A 21,238-nucleotide genomic window follows, 5' to 3' on the forward strand; every position below is an offset into this window, starting at 1 on the left:
TGTGAAGGACTTAGACGTGTTTTGATCAAACTCTCTGTGAAGAGTATCAAAGAGACAGTTAAAACTTTAAAATTAAAAATCCTTCACTAAAAAATGATCAACACAACTACTAAGAAACCAAGGCAACTGAGAACAAAAAATGAAAACTTTCTACTTAGCCAGGAACATCGAGTGAAAGCCCAAAAGGGAGCAGTGCAAGAGTAGCCTCAGGATTGGCGGACCCCGGCAGAGTTGGAACAAGAATTAATTATTATCCTGAAGAAAATAGAACACTTGAGCAACCAATTTTTGGTATTGAAAATGTAATGAGAGACACAACTGAAAGGATGATTGAAATTAAAGAATTGTTTAAGACTTAATGGAAAGAATGACCCAACAGAATTGGTAAAAACACAAAATAAACTAAAAGCTTTGGAGAAAGATGCGAAGCAATGGGAGTCGGACAGACAAGTTCTGCTGGACAAGATAGACCACATGGAGAATTTTAGCAGATGAAATAATATCCAAATTATTGGACTGAAAGAAGGAATCAAGGGAAGAGATCCAGTGAATTTCTTCAAAACATGGATCCCACAAATGCTGGGAGAAGATAAATTCAGAGAAAAACTGCATATTGAAAGGGCTCACTGGACCCCTGGACCCAAAAGAGCCAGCAATCACCACTGGTCCTGGTAAGTCTTTTGGAATACTGTGATTGGGAGACAATTCTAGGAGCAGCATTTGAATACTCTATAAGCAAAATAATAAATGCCTGAGATTGACTATGAAAAAGTGCTATTTTTTTTTCAAGATTTTAGTCCTACTTTGATTAAGGAAGGAGTTCGACGATATAAAAAGACAACTGCGTTCCAAAATCTTGAAATATTCAATGATATTCCCTGCGACTCTGAGGGGCGAAGAAGCAGAAGGTAATCAACGATTTTTCAAGACTAAGAACAAGGTGAAAGACTTCCTGCAATGTTTATGAAAAGGGTAAGGTTGCCAAAGAGGAAGGCTATGAAGAATGTTTACAATGAAACTAAGTAAAAATTGTATTTTTTTTTTAAAGTTTTATATTTATTGTTGAAAAGTAAATTTTATTGAAATGTTCACAGAGAGCTCAGAAAAGAGAGAAAACTTGGGAAAAGTAATAGTAAGGTAGAGACTCCATTCTAAGAGGGAAAATGGCACCCAAAGAGGAGTATCTATAAAAGATGGTACTAAAGGGAGGGGTTCTTCTTCCTTGAGAGATTCCATGGGCTTTATTCGCTGGCTTTTGGGGTTTCTTATTTACTTCACTGTCAGGGTAGGGACATTATATGTGTTTTTTTAAAAAGGAAAGATCACAATATTATTTAAACAATCAAAAAGGTTTTATTGTTAAACAATATTTGTCTGAAAAATCAATATGGATAGAATGTTAAAATGTATTAGTCTTAATGTTAATGGGATAAATGGAATTGTGAAGAGGAGGCGGGTCTTGGCATATCTAAAAAAATTAAAGACAGAAATAGTCTTTAAACAAGAAATGTATCTTTCAATTCGGAACATGCAAAATTTAAAAAGGATGGGTGGGACAAGTAGTATCGTCTTTATTTGGCTCAAAAGCAAAAGGAGTAAAGGAAAAGGTTCCATTATTGTCACCAAATTCTATATTTAGAATGTAACATACATGAAATTCTTTAACTTTGTCTACTATAAAGAAGACAGAGAGTTTCCATTTTGACCAGCGCCCATCATAGAAATGAGGCCCAAGTGAGGAATGAACTCGTAATCCCTGGTTTACAAGATCAGTGTTCTAATTACACTCCTCTTTCAGAAAAAAAATAGAGAAAGATTTACAGAAATTGAAAGATCTGTCAATAACTCTAGTGGGAAGAGTAAATTGTATTAAAATGAATGTAATGCCAAGAATACAGTATCTTTTTCAATCAGTGCATATTGCACTACCTAAAAATTTCTTTTAAATTATTGAATAATTTCATAAGGCAATTTCTATGGAATAACAAAGTGCCAAGAATTTCATTTGAAAAGTAAATTGGGACAACTTAGATTCCGGACTTTAAGAAATATTATTTTTCAGCACAAGCAAGATTTTTATCATTATTTTTTGAAGAAGGCAGTCCTCCTTCTTGGTTATGTGTGAAGGTGAGACCTTTCTGGCAAGATATTACTAAAATTTTAACCAAGGTTGAGAGAGGTGGCCTTCACAGGTGACCTGGAGCTTTATCTTTTGGGCAACTTCATTGATAAGTAATAAACTAACTAAATTCCAAATTTCATTGTTAAAATAGAAGTGGCTAAGAAATGTATTTCAATTACTTGGAAGTCCAACTCCCCTTTTCATATAGCTCGATGGACTGCTGAGATGAACAGTTGCATACCTTTGGAAAAAAATTACATATAATTTAAAGAACAAACATGACATATTTATTAAGATATGGCAGCCATATTTGGATTATATAGAGGCCCATTGTAATTATAAATACAACAATAAAACGGATAATAATAAATGCTGCATAGGATTGTTGTGAGTGAGGAAACAGGTTTGGTAGGTCTCAAAAGCAAGGACTCTGAACACAGTTTTGATGGGGAAGGATTTTATTTACAGAAGAAAAGTGTGGGAAATGGTAACAGATGCAGCACGTATATATACACACACAGAGAGTTTACAGGAAGTGTGGGAACAAAATACACACATACAATGAACTGATACATACAACGATGAAGGAAAAATCACTACGATGCCCTACCACCCCTTGACTCAGTGCAGGCACGATTCTATGCTACAAGGGACACTAATTAAATGCTCCCAATCCTTTTAACAGTGCACACACATCACATCTTACCAAAAGTTTCTCCAGCAACCTTCCACATTTCTAGGCCTGGAGTGAAGCAGGGTAATCCCAAACTGGCAAAGAGTGAGAATAAAGAACTCATGGCACATTTATAGTTCTGCAGGTTCAAGTCCAGGTCATTAGCAGGACCCAATGGCTTGGTGTCAATTACAAGTACAAGTATAGGCAGGCTGGAGAGTTCAGTCCAGGTAATTTACATGGATCCAATAGTGATGGGTGGGGTGGAACCAAACCTTGATTGGCAGCTGGGGTGTCCTCCAACTAGGTAGGGGGCAGTGCTGTCACATGACAGCCACAACTCTTCTCAATAAAAGTATAAATGTAAGTGACTTCCCCATATAGAATTTTTGATGCTGAACATAAATGTCTATATGGAAAAAAATCAAAAATAAAATATTTTTTAAAAAAGGAAATGGGCCAATGACAACTTTTCTCAATAAAATATTTTAGTAACAATTGGTCTAAAGCAGTGGTTCTCAACTTTTTATTAAGCTCTCACACTTTAAGTAATCCCTTACTAATCACAAAGCACCTATGGTATGCGAGATGGTATGCGAGTAGAAAGAAAAAGTTAGAAAACTACTGAATTAGACCAACGATCAATTAATTAAATTTCAAATTTACAACATTCAGGGCTTAACCTTGAATAGGCTAGATACTGGTAATATCCTTTCCAGTTTGCATCAGAATTGACATGTGCTAATGAAAGGTCATCAACTTGAGGCATTAATTCTATTTTTATTTCTACAAATTCTGCCTGATCTGTATATTTCCATCATTTTTCTCTTTTTTTGAAACTCTAGATGTTTGGAGTATGAACACTGGGAAGATATCTTTGCCAGAATCATTAGTGAGATCAGACACAGTAAAATTATAGAGTCATTCAGCACAATCCCACCATGCCATTGCCAACAATTGTATCCATCCATATTAATGTATTTATCTGCATAAGGTTCTTTGCCTATAATGGCTTGAAAGCTGAAAAGGTGAGAGAAATAGGGTCAAAATGAAGCATAAAACAATGAATAAGTAATACAATTAAATTGTTTTGCTGAAGAACTGAGGAACTTATTTTTATGGTCACATTTCTCCAACTACTTCCAGTTCTCCTATTGCTCCATTGGGACTTCAAAACAGAAGAAAATTCAATGATATGAGAAACTGGATGGCATTGGTTTCACCTTGGGAATTAACTTTAAATATATGTATGTATGAGAAATATTTGGATAAAGCTACTCTAACTTCCAATTAATTATTAAATTATTAATTTTACTCAGAGAATATAGGACTGGTGTTAAAAATGGAAAAAGATTAAATTGATACAGCAGAGTACCCTTATGAAATAGATAGTAAGCCAAAGTTGCACCTAAATATTCTGTGGAAATGCTTCTTCCTAAACTGGATGCTAGCACAATTACCACTAAATACATGTGCTGCATGGTGGTACTAATACTATAAAATCCTTTCATGGAAGAGTAATCAGCACGATAAATATTTTTGGTTCTACTCTTAAGCATGGGAGCAGAATATATCAAGATAAACCATTCTTTCCCACAATTTGAATAGATGCATAGAAATATATCATTAAAGTACAAAAACAGTTTGCTTGGTTGAAATTATTCAGATGCATGTGGTGTCTATATTTCTTTTGAGCTTACTCCTAACCTGCTTTATAATCCCTTCTGTGCTTTCTGCTTATCTCTCTGTACCCTTAAATGCATTTTTGCTTGCTACCTCAAGAACTACTTTTGGTTGCAAAACCTACATTTCTTGAACAAAATAGTTTCTTCTGAATTCCTAATTGTATTTGGAAATAACTATCTTTAATTTCACATTTGCTATTTTTTTAAAACCACACAATGGAAACATCCCCTCGAAGACCAATCTATCAAATCATTCCTAAAGGCTTTTCTTTCCCAACAAAAATAAAACTGTCTATTCATTAATTAGTTATAATCCTTGAAATTTGTGTTTGATGTTTCTCCAGTACTTCCATTTACTTTATAATATAGAAGTCAACACTAAGCACAGTTCTCTGAAGTGGATCTAACCAAGATCAAACAATTTACTTTAACTTCTCCATTTTGCAATTCTATTTCAGTACTAATTAACCTTGTGGCTTTGCTCGAAGATTGAAACATTCAAAACGATCATAATGCTGAAGAGGGAATATTTGTGGCATGTTTTAGACTATTCATATAAGGTATCAATCAAGAGACTTAGAGACTCAGGGTTGTATAACAAGGAAATGGACTGTGTAGTCGAACCTGTCTACACCAACCAAGGTGCCTTCCTAAGGGGAGTCCCATCTATTTTTATTTGATCATGTCTCTCTAAACTGTTCTTATCCAGGAATCTGTCCAAATATCATTCAAATACATTTATTGTATTCACCTTATTACTTCATCTGGCAGTTTGTTCCATATATCCACTGACTTCTGTCTGTAAAGGTCCCTTTTAAATCTTTCCTCTTGCCCTCTAGTTTTAGAATCAAACACCATTGGAAAAATACTGGGACAATACAACAACTATGCCTTTCATGATTTTATAAACATCTATTAGGACACCCCTCAGCCTCCTTTGGTCCATGGAAAACAGTCCTAACCTCTCCAGTAACTGAAATTCCCTGGAGGTGGTGACATAGATACTCAAGATGATGAAGAGGCATTTGGCACACTTGCCTACCTACATCACTCAAGGACACTGAGGACAGGAACAGTGATATCATGTTACAACTGTTGTTCAGACCACACTTGGAGTACTGTATGTAGTTTCAGTCACCCAGCTACAAGAAAGATGTCATTAAGCTGGAAAGGATACCTAAAAGATTCATGAGAATGTCACCATGACTGGCAAGCTTGAATTACAAGGAGAGGCTGGACCTTAATAATGGTTTATAAAATCATGAGGGGCATAGATAAGGTAAAAAGTCACAGTAGGAGAATCTAGAACTAAAGGGCATGGATTTAAGATGAGAGAGCAAAGATTTACTTGAGGGGCACCTTTTTTTGCACGGGGTGTGATAGGTATTTGGTATAAGCTGCCAGAGGAAATGATGGAGATGAATATAAATGTAACATTTAAAGAAGTAGATGGATAGGAAATGATTAGATGGATATGCAGCAAATGGAACTAGATTGGGTAGATCACATGGTCAGGTTGAACATTGGGCCAAAAGACCTGTTTCCGTGCTGCAAAGCTCTACGAGTCTCCATATTATGCATTTGAACCGTCAGGTCTCTCTGTTCTGCAACAATCTTGAGGGCCCTTTCATTCACTGTATATGTCCTGCATTTGATTAACTTCACAAAACGCAACATTTCTCACTTGTCTGAATTAGATTGCGTCTTCTTTTCTTCCATCCACTTTCCCAGTTGATCTTGATCTTACTATGGTCAGGCAACTTTCTTCACAGTTCATCTTGCCATTAATTTTGGTATTATCTACGAAATTCCTAATCAGACCACCTATCCAAATATGACAAACAGCAGGGCACCCAGCACTGATTCCTCTGGCACACCATTAGTCACAGGCTTCCATTCTGAAATGGAATTCTCCTCAATCATCCTGTGTCTCTTTCTATAAAGAACATTTTGTATTAAACTGGCTAGCTCATCTTGGATCCATGTAATCTGCCCTCATACACGTTTACCATTTCAAAAACCCTGCTATAGCCCACATGAACAATGTCTAATGCCCTGTTCTCATCATTCCTCTTGGTGATTTGTTCAAAAAGCCTAATCAAAATCATGAAACATGATCTCTCATGCACAAAACCATGCTGGCCATTCCCAATCAATCCTTGCATTTTCAAATTCATTGATTCTGTCTCTTAGAATTCTTTCCAGTAATTTTCCCATCACTGATGATTGGCACACCAGCCTGTTTTTTTTCCCCTGGGTTGTCCTTGCAGGCTTCTTAAATAAAAACACAACAATAGCGATCTTCTAGTCTTCTGGTATCTCATCCACCCCAAAGAAGATTAAACAAAAAACTCTGCTAAGGTTCTTCTCTTACTTCCATTTTCCAAATATATGCCCATTTGAAAGTTTATTAAAGTCCTGCAATTTGTTGCAGGCCTCATCAATATTGACTATTGCATTCTCTCTCACATTTGATTTAGTTAAAAAAAATTAGAAATTATATTTTCAATTTCAAAGTATAAATTAGTTACACAAATTGTCAACAGTCATGGTCCCAGCACCAATCCTTGTGGAAAACCACCACCCACATTCTGCCATTATCATATTTCCTATTCTTCTTAGCAATGCTCATTGCTTCAAACTTGCCTAAGCTGAAATTTATTTACTAATCCCATTAGGGAAGTAATATATTTTATCAGTCTTCTGTAATATAATTTTGTAATCCAATTTGATGTCAATTCTAGATTTTGAATTGAAGTTTTGATTCCCAAGTCCAAATTGTTTATTTAACAATATTCCTGGAACACCAAAATAACGGATTTTTCTGTAGCTTCATTCTTGACCTTACGTCAGTCAAATAACAATTCCTACTTTTTGCTTTATGTAAGAGCTTCAGCATAACACTGAAGTCTAATGCTATCAATATCATTAAATTACAACAGACATTGGATTGAAGCTTATGATAATGTATTTATTTTCTAATATTATAACCACAACACCACCAGATCCTTAAACTTCATACATTTTGGATTATACTATTACTTGGAGTTTTTCATTGAACAATGAGTTTTCTTGCATTTACTACAAAAACAGAGGTAGTTACTTTTTTAAATACTGTAAATTAATAAATTGGGTTTTTTTTTGTGCCTATCCTTTCACAATAATCACTCTAGTCAAGATGCAAGGTCAAATGATGTCAACATGAATGTTTTGTTCAGACCAGAATGGAAGTATCTTACATTCGAGTCTCAGTGCATTACAAGATGCAGTTTAAATTTTAGAAAAGCAAATGACTGCAGCTGCTGCAAATATGAAATACAAACAGAAAATTCTTGGTATACTCAGCAAGTCAGGCAGCATATGCAAGATGAATAGAATTAATATTTTAGTTTATTGACCATTCATCAACCTAAAGCAACAGTGAGTTGGCTTTTCCTCTCCATTGACGCTGTTGACCTGCTGAGTATTTCCAGAGGTTTTTTTTTGTTTTTAGCAACTAAAAACAGGCTTGTAATAAGTGTGCACAGTAATGATGTTGAGTACTAATCAGTAGGTGAGATGGGTTTTTTTAAGCAAAGCTTTATATTCTCATGCTCATTTAATACGTGTGCATTAACGTATTAAAGTGTATTACTGGGTAGTGAATAATCCATGCAATTTAGTACTGAAAATTATTCAGTTTATTTTTTGCTGGATAATGTTCCTTGCATGCGTCTTAATGTTACAAATGTATTTGACACTGTTGTTTGAAAGTATATCTATACAACGTATTACTTTAAATTTATTCGGACATGAACATTGAAGATAACTCGCGCAATAAGAATGTAATGCACATTAAAGATGGCCAAGAAATCACTTCCTGCCTTTCTATACAGTACCGTAGAATGAATAAAACCACACAAAAATGTATTAGCACGTGTTAACAGGTAGTGATTGACTAAATATTTACATTGTGTATAGTCCATAATTGATAAATTGTGCGTTTTCATGGAACTACATTACTTAGGCACCAAGGCGCCACGATAAACCTAAGCATGTATATTAATGTTCGGAACCATGCAATTAATTAACATTCGTTAGTACTGATCCTTTAGTCCAGCTGTGCATATTAATATCAGACATTATCAGCGCGTCTTACGATTGAATTTCCCGGTGCGTATTAATACGGTACAGTTAGATCAGCAACAGTTCACAGGAAGGTGCAAGTGTCTGAATGAGTACTGTAGCAGTTGTGCATGCATCGCTTCGACTTGCGATTGACTCCAACTGGAATCTAGATGTCTTCTTTACCTCTGCATTAAAGTTGTCTTGCTCAGCCTGGCTAAGAATGGCGTAAAACCCAAGAATGAGCGTGGGCACTTTCCAGCCTCGGCACCAGCAAACCTCACCGGCCATTTCCAAGCGATGCACTTTGGCACTATCGCCCTGAGCCCGGGTTATCCCTTTCCCCCTCTCTCATCCGTTCGATGATCAAACTGTACAGACCGCAAAAGTCAGCGCCCTCTATAGTCGAACAGTTTGGAGACCACAATTGCTTCCAACCGAAAGCCGTCTTAAAATTGACTGACTTTACTGAATCTAATTATCCGTTTTCAAAACCCCACTTCTTCTAATTATAATTATGTCAAATCTATGATCCACCTGCAAAGCCGTATTCCTCTGGTCTTCTCCACAAAATAATTTCTAACCTTAGTTTTCTCTTAGCCTTTTAATATTCGCAAATCACAACTAAATTTACCAATAATATTTCAATTGGAAAATTGTGCATATAAGCATCTGCGATATGAATTCATACAGGAGCATACACACACGTGCGGAGTTATTGCCGTGTGCATTAACATACACGAATAGGAGTCTTATACAAATTTTTATATACAGCTACATTCAAACACGTGTAGACCTAATCTCAAAATCTCGAGGCGACTTGTGCACAGGATTGTGATCATGGGAAGATTATATACGATTCTTATGAAATTTGGAATATCAGAAATAATCACCTGACACCAACAAAACTAAACTTGGTTTATGTGATTATTTCGTGAACTGCTCAACGTGATAAAAAGACATCCATGTTCTGTCGAAGAAAAAAATAATGGAGGAACTCAGGGTTCACAAGAGTTAGCTATATAACCAACGTTTAGGGCAAATGGTACAAGCAAAAAGCAGACAGGTACCTGAATAAAAAGGCTGGGCCATTTTATCTTTACCTCCTATGTTTGCTGCGAGACCCGGTGAGTTCTCCAGTATTTTTATATTTTACTACAATCACAGTGTCTGCAGACTTTTGTTTCTCACTCAATGTTTTCCCTTTATCATTTCCTTCATTTTTTTTCTCAACTTTATTTTGGCTCATCCCCTCTTGCAAAAATGACGCGTTTGTAAAATTTTAAGGGATAATTTCACTAGAACTATTCATTATATTCGTATTCATTATATTCTCGTGAAGATGCAGACAAAAGATTGAAATGTCTTAAAATTGACATGCACACGTGTGAAAAAAATTGGTCAAAATTATTAACATTGATAGTTACTACTAAATAATTGGCAACTGCAATGCAAAATCGAGCTGTGCGAAGTTTCCAGGAACCTACAGATGTTTAATATTACTACACGAAATAGATTAAACGTGCACTCAGGAGAGCTAGGGTCTCTTTAAGGAGATTCTGCAGCGCCACTTGCAGGAGAACTCGTAACTCACGTCAGCTACACAAAGGTTCACAGAATGTACGTCAACATTCCCAGTCCCATTTGCAGTGGTACCTGAAATACCTTAAGTATTTCTTCATGTTAAAAAAAAATAAAGTCAAAGAGCAAATTAAATTAACTTTTTGCACCTCATTCACTGAGTTACTTGTACTGCTTTCTCTTAGTGCAGAAGATAAAAAATAAATTAGATGTATGGTGTCTCGGGGCATCCAGTTGTTTACCGGGATAGTCTTTCTTTTCTTTGGCTTGGCTTCGCGGACGAAGATTTATGGAGGGGGTAAAAAGTCCACGTCAGCTGCAGGCTCGTTTGTGGCTGACAAGTCCGATGCGGGACAGGCAGACACGATTGCAGCGGTTGCAAGGGAAAATTGGTTGGTTGGGGTTGGGTGTTGGGTTTTTCCTCCTTTGCCTTTTGTCAGTGAGATGGGCTCTGCAGTCTTCTTCAAAGGATAGTCTGAAACGTTACAGAATCACCAAATGGCAGAACACAGAAACGTGCCCTTTTGGTCCATCTCATACATGCCGGCCGAGATCCCTATCTATGCGAATCTCATTTTCCCACATGGGGTCTTTCTATAATACCTTTCCTATTTATGTACCTGTCCAGACAACTTTGAAAAAATTGCGATTGTATCTGCCTCCACCAACCACCTCCTCTCATTTCAGATATTTACTGCCCTCTGTATGGAAAAAAAACTTTCATGCAAGATCTCTTATAAAACTGTGCTCTCGCCTTAAACTTGTACCCTTTAGTAGTCCAAGGTTTCCCTACCATGAGAAAAAGTAACTATTTAGCATGGCATGGTGGACCAAAAGGTAAAGAGGAATGCAGTGGTCATTGGGGACTCTATTGTCAGAAATACAGACAGATAGGTATGCCCGCATGGTGTGCTGCCTCCCTGGTGCAAGGGTGCGGGATATCTCAAATCGGGTCCAGAGTATTCTAAAAGGGGAAGGCGAACAGCCTGATGTCTTTGTGCATGTGGGTACCAATGACATAGATAAAGGAGGAAATACTGAAAAAGGATTACAGAGAGCTAGGACAGAAACTAAGAAATAGGACAGCCAGGGTGGTGATCTCTGGTTTGCTACCTGTGCCAAGTGCAACTGAGGACAAAAATGGAAGGTTAAGAAAAATGAATGTGTGGCTGAGGGGCTGGTGTAAAGGACAGGGTTTTGGCTTCTTGGATCATTGGGATCTCTTTTGGGGAAGGCATGACCTCTACAAGAAGGATGGGTTACACCTAAACCCAAAAGGGGTCAATATATTGGCAGCTAGGTTTGGTACAGCCGTCGGGTGCGGTTTAAACTAATTTGGCAGGGGGGTGGGAACCTGTATGATAGGGCAAAGGACAGAAAAGATAAAACAGGAAAAGTTAGGTTAGGCAGCGAAAGTAAAAAATCAGAAAGAGCAAGGAGGGTGAAAAAAGCATATCTGAAGGCTTTATATCTTAATGCAAGAAGTATTTGGAACAAGGTAGCTGTGGAAATTGAGATAAACAAATATGATTTGATTGGGATTACAGAAACATGGCTGCAGGGTGGGCAAGCCTGGGAACTTAACATCCTGGGGTATACGATATTTAGGAGGGATCGGCAAGAAAGAAAAGGGGGTGGGGTAGTATTGATGGTGAGAAAAGGGACCAACACGATTGACAGAAAGGATATCAACTCGGAAGATGTGGAATCTATATGGGTAGAACTGAGGAATAGCAAGGGGCGGAAAACGTTAGTGGGGGTGGTATATAGGCCTCCAAATAGTAGTGTAGAGGTGAGGGAAGGCATTAAAAGAGAAATTAGAAAAGCGTGCAATAAGAGAACAGCTGTCATCATGGGAGACTTTAATTTGCATATAGATTGGACTAGCCAAATTAATAAAAATACTGAGGAGGAGGAATTCCTGGAATGTTTACGGGACGGTTATCTAGACCAATATGTCGAGGAACCAACTCGGGAGCAGGCCATTTTAGATTGGGTATTATGCAATGATAAGGGGCTAATCAACAATCTTGTTGTATGAGGCCCTTTGGGTAGGAGCGATCACAATATGATCGAATTCTCACTCGACATGGAGAGTGATGAAATTAAAACCGAGACTAAGGTCCTGAATTTAAATAAAGGGAATTATGATGGTATGAGATGGGAGTTGAGTAAGATTGATTGGGTGGTGTTTATGGGGGAGTTGACTGTGGATAGACAATGGAAAGCATTCACTGATCTAATGGAGAAAATGCAAAATTCGTTTATACCGGTTTGGCATAAAAATAAACCAAAAAAGGTGACTCAACCATGGATAACAAGGGAAATTAGAGACAGCATTAGGTCCAAAGAGAGAGCTTATCAATTGGCCAAAAAAGTACCACAACCGAAGACTGGGAGCAGTTCAAGATGCACCAAAGGAGGACAAAGGGATTAATCAAGGGAGCAAAAATAAATTACGAAAGTAAGCTTGCGGCAAATATAAAAACCGACTGCAAAAGCTTTTATAAATATGTCAAGAGGAAAAGATTGGTGACATCCAGAGTAGGTCCTTTGCAGTCGGAATCAGGGGAATATATAATGGGGAATAAGGAAATGGCAGACCAATTAAATTCTTACTTTAGTTCTGTTTTTACAAGAGAGGATACAAATAACCTCCCAAGGATGTTGGGAAACATAGACTAATGCAAGGGAGGAACTGAAAGAAACAGTATCTCTAAGGACATGGTCTTGGGGAAATTGATGGGATTGAAGGCAGATAAATCCCAAGGGCCTGATAATCTACATCCTAGGGTACTTAAGGAAGTGGCCATTCAGATAGCAGATGCTTTAAGAATTATTTTCCAGAACTCGATAGATTCAGGATCAGTACCCATGGATTGGAGGGTAGCAAATGTTACCCCACTATTTAAAAAAGGAGGTAGAGAAAAAGCGGGGAATTATAGGCCAGTGAGTCTTACATCAGTAGTGGGCAAAATGATGGAATCATTATTAAGGATGTAATAGCAGAGCATATGACTAGCAGAGAAGGGATCGGACAGAGTCAACATGGATTTACAAAAGGTAAATCGTGCTTGACAAATCTATTGGAATTCTTTGAAATGGTGACAGGTAAAATAGATGGGGGAGAGCCAATGGATGTGGTGTACCTGGACTTCCAAAAGGCCTTCGATAAGGTCCCGCATAAACGACTGGCATACAAAATCAAGGCTTATGGGATTGGGGGCAAAGTATTGATGTGGATTGAGAACTGGCTGGCAGGTAGAAGACAGAGAGTTGGGATAAATTGCTCATTTTCTGAGTGGCAGGCGGTGACCAGTGGGGTGCCACAGGGATCTGTACTGGGACCCCAGCTGTTCACAATTTACATTAATGATCTGGATGAGGGGATTGGATGTAATATCTCCAAATTTGCAGATGACACTAAGCTAGGAGGGGTTGTGTGCACGGAAGAGGGGGTCAGGAAGCTCCAGTGTGATTTGGATAAATTGAGGGACTGGGCAGATACATGGCAAATGCACTACAATGTGGATAAATGTGAGGTTATCCACTTTGGTAATACAAACCGGAGGGCAGATTACTATTTGAATGGCAATAGATTAAGAGATGGGAAGTGCAGAGAGACCTAGGGGTACTTGTACACAAGTCTCTGAAGGTGAGCATGCAGGTACAGCAGGCGGTTAAAAAGGCAAATGGTATGTTGGCCTTCATATCAAGAGGGTTTGAGTATAGGAACAAGGATACCTTACTGCAGCTATACAGGGCCTTGGTGAGACCCCACCTGGAGTATTGTGTGCAGTTTTGGTCACCTTATCTAAGGAAGGATGTTCTTGCAATGGAGGGAGTGCAGAGGAGATTCACCAGGCTGATACCTGGAATGGCAGGAATGACTTATGAGGAAAGATTGCACAAATTGGGATTGTACTCCCTGGAGTTTAGAAGATTGAGAGGGGATCTCATAAAGACATATAAAATTCTGGCAGGACTGGACAGAATGGATGCAGATGGGATGTTTCCAATGACGAGAAAAGGAATTCATTGCTACAGAGGGCAGTGGAGGCAGGTTCATTAAATATATTTAAGAGGGAATTAGATATATTTCTTCAGTATAAGGGTATTAAAGGTTACGGAGAGAAGGCGGGTCGGGGTACTGAACTTTAAGATCAGCCATGATCTCGTTGAATGGCGGAGCAGGCTTGAAGGGTCGAATGACCTACTCCTGCTCCTATCTTCTATGTTTCTATTTTTCTATGTTTACCTATACTCATAATTTTATAAACCTCAATACACTGTACAGCCTCCAATTTTCCAGTGACAATAAACCCAAATTATTTTTCTCCATTCTCCTAGTAGCTCACTTTTTTTTCATTTTGTTACATGCTGTGCTCATCATCTTTTGATAAATAAGCAAATAGGATTTAAAAATATGGTTGAATGGACCAGATTTTTCTGTGACCATGACTCCATTCTAAACCTGTGAGAAGCAGAGGTGCCTTCACAGATTTCACTCGAGACAAAAATTGAGAACAAAGAACATTTATTTTATAACAGTGCAAAGTTGGGTGCTTCCCCTTACCCTGGGAATACACACATGTGCTGGGGCTTAATCAACTTTTTATACATTCTATTTCAGTACAGAGGTACCTCCCCCCTTAACATTCTTCTGCCTCCTGGATTGGTTTGGCATTAAGGTAATTCTGCCTACGTGCAGTTTGTGCGCCTTTCTGTGTGTATACTTGTTTACCAGGAAGTGTCATGTCTTTGTTCTTATTCATAAATCTCAACCCCCTCCAGGACTTGCTAAAATCTATCAACTTGCGACCCCTATTCTATTATACTTGCTTAACCCTTCTTCACACTCTATTCTACTCCACCCTTATTCAACCCATCATAATTCATTCCTGTTTAGCACTTGCTTGACTTCCCTTATTCCATTATCCCTTCACCCCATCCTAATTAATTCCTATTTAGCAATTAATTAACTTCCCATATTCCATTATCTCTCACAATCCACCCTTTTTCTTTAGCTACTCTTAGTAAAACCTCAATCAGGAAGTATTATTTTAAGCTTGGTCTTTTTCCCAGCGAATGAGTAAACAAACTGCAGCCTCAGCATCATCAGACGGAGTTTGGAAAGAATACATCATTTGGGTTGTAGTGACCTGACGAAGGGCCCGTTGAATTAAACACTGTACATAAGGCATTAGGCAGGGAATTATTATGAGGGCTAAAATAAAAAGCCCAGCTGCTATAAGGGCCGTGTGTATCCAACTCCAGTTGCCAGTAAAAAGTTTAGTCCACCACACACCGGACCAAGGATGCCAAGTCTGGACCGGGACATGGGAAAGTTTTCAAATCCTTGAAGAAATATTTTTTACCGCCTGGCCATTGTCATCAATATTCAAGCAACAATTGGTAAGGTTCAATTTTCCACAAACGCCGCCCTCAACAGCCAACAAGTAATCAACGGCCAGGCGATTTTGATAAACTGTAGCACGCATCTGTCGTTGTTCTTCAGCCAATAAATCCAAGGCTGTCGCTGTCTGATTGATGATAATTTCCAAAACTGCCTGGAGTCTGATCAAACGATTTAGTAGCAGGGCCATAATATGAAATAATACGTTCAGGGGGCCAATCTTCAACCCAATTTCCAATTTTAAGTTCTCTCTTTGGACGAGTATCTTGAGGAGATTGTGGGATTAGGCGCATATATAGCTTGGTGGAAAGGTGATGGTCGGCATGCAAAGGCAGTAAGACAAATTGAGGTTGAATGATTCCAATACAACAAGTGCCGCTCCAATCGGGTTCTAAAATGGTATAAGCCATATTCCCACAAATCCAATATAAACCCTCTGAGGCATATCCATGTGGGATAGTCTGGTTCCAGATCTGCCGAAGCAAGGGGATGCCCCAGTAAGGATTTTCACCTGAACAGTTCCATATGTCACTGGTGTCATTGATATTCTCATAAAGCACACAATCCAAATCTTTTTCCATAGAGAAATACCAGGTAGGGGTTGCAGGATGCCAAACAGCTGTAGTATTCTTGAGCAGCTTAAGCCGTTTACAACTAGAATCCCCCTTATAGTGACTGCCTTCAGCCTTCCGAACGCATTCGTGACCCAGTGAGTGATTTACAAGATGCCAAGTTTAGGGGGGGGCACTCAATTTCATTCGTTGTAGCATTAAAGCATAGAAGTTCCCATATATCCAAAGGCTCACCTTGCCAGGGCCAGGTACCATCTTTAGTTGGCCCTCCGCAAATCCAACAATTCTTCAACCCCAGCAAGTCAGCTGTTTGTTGACTTAAATCTACCCATTTATTGTCACCTAACCGGTGAGTAGCAGCTTGTCTGCGAGCATTAGCATATATATCCCCTTTATTCCTACTCCAGGTATAGCCCTGACTAATATTTTGCTTATAATTCTCCCACCATCTTCTTTGGACCATATTAACCGTATAACCATATAACCGTTTACAGCACGGAAACAGGCCATGTCGGCCCTTCAAGTCCGTATCGGTTCACTTGAACAACTCCACTAACTTCTCCGCAATATTCTTAGCACTTGTCTTTTTAATACCCGTAGAGGCTGGGACGCAAACCCAATCCACTCCCCTAGGACAGTACTGCTTCCCTGGTCCATGTTTGGATCCTAAATTAAACCATAATAAATAAGGTACCCCACTATGAATACACTCTATACCCGTGCCCTGTCTGCATTCTAAAGGTAAACTTCTCCATTCTTCAAAGTAACTATCACCTCTGCTGCCCCTATTCCAGGAGGACTTTATACATTGTGTACAATTGGATGGTTTCCCAAAAATTGGGAACCAGCAGGAAAACAATACCACAAATAATAGAAATAACATTACAACAATTTTTGTCGGCGGAGCGTAACTTTCAGACCAGAGGATGCGAAACTGCATGACAGGTGGAGGGGATATTATCAACGTCCTTAGGCTGTGGATTAGCACGCTTAATGCGTTGTACGTGAGTCCATCCCTTTTCTTTTGTTCATACTGCAGTGTCTGTAATCAAAACGACACAATAAGGGCCGTCCCATATAGGTTCTAGTTTATGGTCTTGCCACGCTTTTACTTATACCCAATCACCAGCTTTAATGGAATGAATAAGATAGTCCAGAGGTGGGTTTTGAGCTTATAAACCCTTCTGTCTCAAGTCATATAAAGAAGTAGAAAGTCCCTGTAAATATTTAGATATATATTGGTCATTAGCCTCAGGGGTAGGGGAATCGGTGTGGAATCCCATGTAAGGAAGACCGAACATCATCTCATATGGTGAGACCGCAAGGTCCTTACGGGGAGCTGTGCGGATCCTGATTAAAGCTAAGGGTAAGCATTTAATCCAGAAGAGGCCCGTTCCCTCATGAAGTCGAGTGAGTTGGTTTTTCAGGGTCTGATTCATCTGCTCGACTTGGCCTGAACTCTGGGGGTGCCATGGGGTATATAACTGCCAATCTATTCCCAAGATTTTACACACCTCCTGGAGTACCTGAGAGGTAAAATGTGTACCTCAATCTGAATCAATAGTTTGCACAATACCGTAACGTGGAATAATAGCCTCTAGTAATATCCGAATAACGGTGTTAACACGATCATTAGGGGTCAGGAAAGCCTCAACCCATCAAGTAAAATGATCCACCATTACTAGGAGATATTTGTAGACCGCCTATCTTGGGCAATTCTGTGAAGTCAATATGTATTCATTGAAACGGGCGTATGGGTATATCGCGACCCCCAGGTCTTACATAGCGCATTACTTTCTTATTCACTCGCTGACAAATTGGACATCCCTGAGTACTCTATTTGGCTAAGGTGTATATTCCAGAACAATTAAAGGACCATACCAAGGCGTCAACAAGTGCTTGCGTTCCCCAGTGTGTCTGCTGGTGGAGCTGATCAATAATCTGATGAGCAAAGGCTTTATTCAGGACTTGATGTCCCTCTGCCATCCACCATAACCCATCTGCAGTTTGACGCATTCCCTGGTCTTTCATATAAATCTCCTCCTCCTGTGAGAAGATGGGAGTCTTTTGAATCTCATGGGGAGTAACAGATGCATCCCTATTATTTTTGTTAGTGCAGCCTGTTTGGCAGCTTCATCTGCCCATCTGTTACCTTGAACTTCAGGACTGTCAATAATTTGATGGCCTCGTACATGAACTACAGATATCTCCTCAGGTAACATAAGAGCATCTAAGGATTGAACAATTAAGTTCTCATGGATCAACTTTTTTCCTTTCCCGGTTATCATTCCCCGCTCTTTCCAAACCTTTCCGAAGGTACGTACTACATCAAAAGCATACTTGGAGTCAGTATAGATTGTGCCCACCTTACCCTCTAGACCCCGGAGAGCTCTACAGAGGGCATACAATTCACAGGATTGGGCCGACCAATGACCGGGAAGACGACCGGTCTCAATCACAGCTCCTTCATTCCCGTTCACTACACTATACCCGCTGTAACGAATGCCATCAATGCAGCGGGAAGATCCATCAATAAACCATCTTTCACCCTCTCGTAAAGGTTCATCGCTTAAATCATCTCTAATTTTTGTCTGTAAATCTATCACTTCTAAGCATACATGTTCTAAATCATTGGGGACAGTATCAGAATCTGGAGAAACCAAGAAGGCGGCTGGATTCTGATCTTTATTTGTAATCAATGTCAAATCATCCCTATCCATAAGAATTGCTTCATACTTTAAAATTCTGGAATCGGTAAGCCACCTTCCGGCACGTTGTAAAAGAATGGTGCAGACTGTGTGAGGGGTGTGAACTGTCATTGGGGCACCAAATGTAATTTTGCGTCCTTCCTCTACTAGAATGGCAGTGGTCGCAATTGCTTGCACACATTCTGATCAACCACGACAAACAGGATCTAAAATCTTCGATAGAAAGGCAACTGGTTGTCTAAAGCCTGCTCGCTCTTATGTTAATACACCCATGGCCACACCACACCGTCTTTCGCATTGGTATATAGGTCAAATGGCTTATTTAGGTTGGGTAAGGCCAAAACTGGGGCATTAGTAAGACGCTGTTTCACCATATCAAAATCTAGAGTTACAAGTTTATCATAAAGAAATTTGACCAGGCTGGAATAATTCACAATCCAAATCCTACAGTATCCCACCAAACCAAGGAATTTCCTAAGTTCTCGAGCATTCTTTGGAAGTGGGATCTGCAAAATACCACGTATTCTCTCTGGACTTGTCTTCCTAATTCCTTGACTAACCAAATGACCTAAGTATTTAACCTCAGATTGAACAAATTGCAACTTCGATTCACTCACTCTAAGACCCTTATTCCCTAGAAAATTCAAAAAATCAACAGTGTATTGTTTAATCGAATCATACATTTCCCCCGTGATTAATAAATCATCCACATATTGTAATAATTGACAATCCTCTCTCCGAGGGGCCTTATCTAGTACCTGTTCCAAAACTTGGCCAAACAAATTTGGTGATTCCGTGAAACCCTGGGGAAGGACCGTCCACCGGTATTGACTTTTCCGTCCTGTAAAGGGATTTTCCCACTCAAATGCAAACATGTCCCTACTGTCCATTGCCGAAGGGCAGGTCCAGAAGGCATCTTTGAGATCAATTACACTGAACCACTTACTATGGGGGGTCAATCCTACCCGTCAATGTATCAGGGTTAGGTACAACCGGATAACGGGTGAGAATCATTTTGTTTAACTCTCTCAAATCCTGTACTAATCGGCATGTGCCGTCTAGTTTTTGGACAGGTAAAATTGGAGTATTAAAAGGTGACATGCAGTGTTCGAGTATACCGTCTTTCACCAATTGGTCAATTACTGGCTGCAGCTCCTTTCAGCCAGCCATAGGAATCGGATTCTGTTTTCGTCGAACCATCTGGTCGGGGTCTTTTAGAGTAACTTGCAGGGGAGGAACATCTAACCCTCCTCTATTGCCTCTTTTTGCCCATACCCTAGGATTTATTAGTCTCCGATCCTCCTCCGACAGCACATAAAATAGAACCCCGATGCCTGTGGTCTAGTACCAATAGCCAATTGGTCCTGTAAATCACGTCCCCACAAGCAAACCCCAGCTTGGGGAACTAATAAAAGATCCTCTGTAACTATCTTTCCTCCCATTTGTATCTTAACATTTTTTTAATTTAGGGACTGCAAAATCTCTCCCCCCACCCCTGAAATCCTCTTGTCTTAACACCCTCGGGCCATTGTAAAATACTAGACCGGGCTGCCCCGGAATCTACTAGAAAAGTCATTTTGTCACCATGGGGTCCTACACTTAAATTTACCAATGCTTCTCCGTGCAGCCCCACGGTATGCATTAGCTGAGAACCGTGACCCCCCCCTATTCATAATCTGCCTCCATCAATGCGTAAGATCGCGTCTCCCTGGCCCGCATCAGACATTCCCTCTTAAAGTGTCCCTCCTTTGTACAATAATAGCATACCAATGCTCCTGTTTCCCCAATTTCTGCCAGGGTCTCCATGGGGACCCGGGAACAGTCACCATCCCCGGAATCCTCCTCTACCCCTACCTCTGTCCTGGTCTCTACTTCCCCCCTCCTGGCACTCCTCCCAACATCCAGGAGCCGACACACGGCTCCTAACACTTCCTTGCTTTCCATCCACAACTTCCTTTACTGCCTGCATCAAAATCTTAGCCTTTCCTTTCTGTTTTTCTTCAGACCTCTGGACGTATGCCCTTTGTGCGATCTGCAAAAGCTGTGATAGTCCCTGTTCATGCCAATTCTCTGTCTTTTGTAATTTCTTCCTGATATCTAAAGCTGAATTAGTAACAAAACCCGTCAATACCAACTGTTTGCCTGCTGGGGATTCTATATCCAACCTCCCATATTGCTGGATGGCCGCACATAATCTAGTCAAAAATTCAGAGGGGGTCTCCTCGGGACCTTGGGGAACCTCAAATGCCTTCTTAAAGTTCTGTCCTTTTGGAACAGACTCCTTCATTCCTTTTACTAGATTAACCCTGTACTCATCCATTCGCGTGCGACCATCATTAGTAGTCTTATCCCAATTTGGGTTTACCAGGGGAAATTT

At 39.5% G+C, this 21,238-nt stretch overlaps 1 protein-coding gene across 6 annotated transcripts in view; it reads right to left on the reverse strand.

Annotated features, from left to right (window-relative positions):
- Positions 1–21,238, reverse strand: part of LOC138744644 (matrix metalloproteinase-15-like) — a 108,761-nt gene that overhangs the window by 72,858 nt on the left and 14,665 nt on the right. Inside the window, exon 1 of one of the 6 annotated variants that reach the window (XM_069901113.1) lies at positions 8,771–8,924. The exons of the other annotated variants lie outside the window; for them this stretch is intronic. Coding sequence (XP_069757214.1) covers positions 8,771–8,875 — 105 coding nt within the window. The 5' untranslated portion in view covers positions 8,876–8,924. Of the gene's footprint in view, positions 1–8,770; positions 8,925–21,238 lie in introns of those variants that run through there. 6 annotated transcript variants of the gene reach the window in all.

The sequence above is a fragment of the Narcine bancroftii genome, chromosome 10 (genome assembly GCF_036971445.1).
Source record: "Narcine bancroftii isolate sNarBan1 chromosome 10, sNarBan1.hap1, whole genome shotgun sequence".
NCBI classification, from domain to species: Eukaryota; Metazoa; Chordata; class Chondrichthyes; order Torpediniformes; family Narcinidae; genus Narcine; species Narcine bancroftii.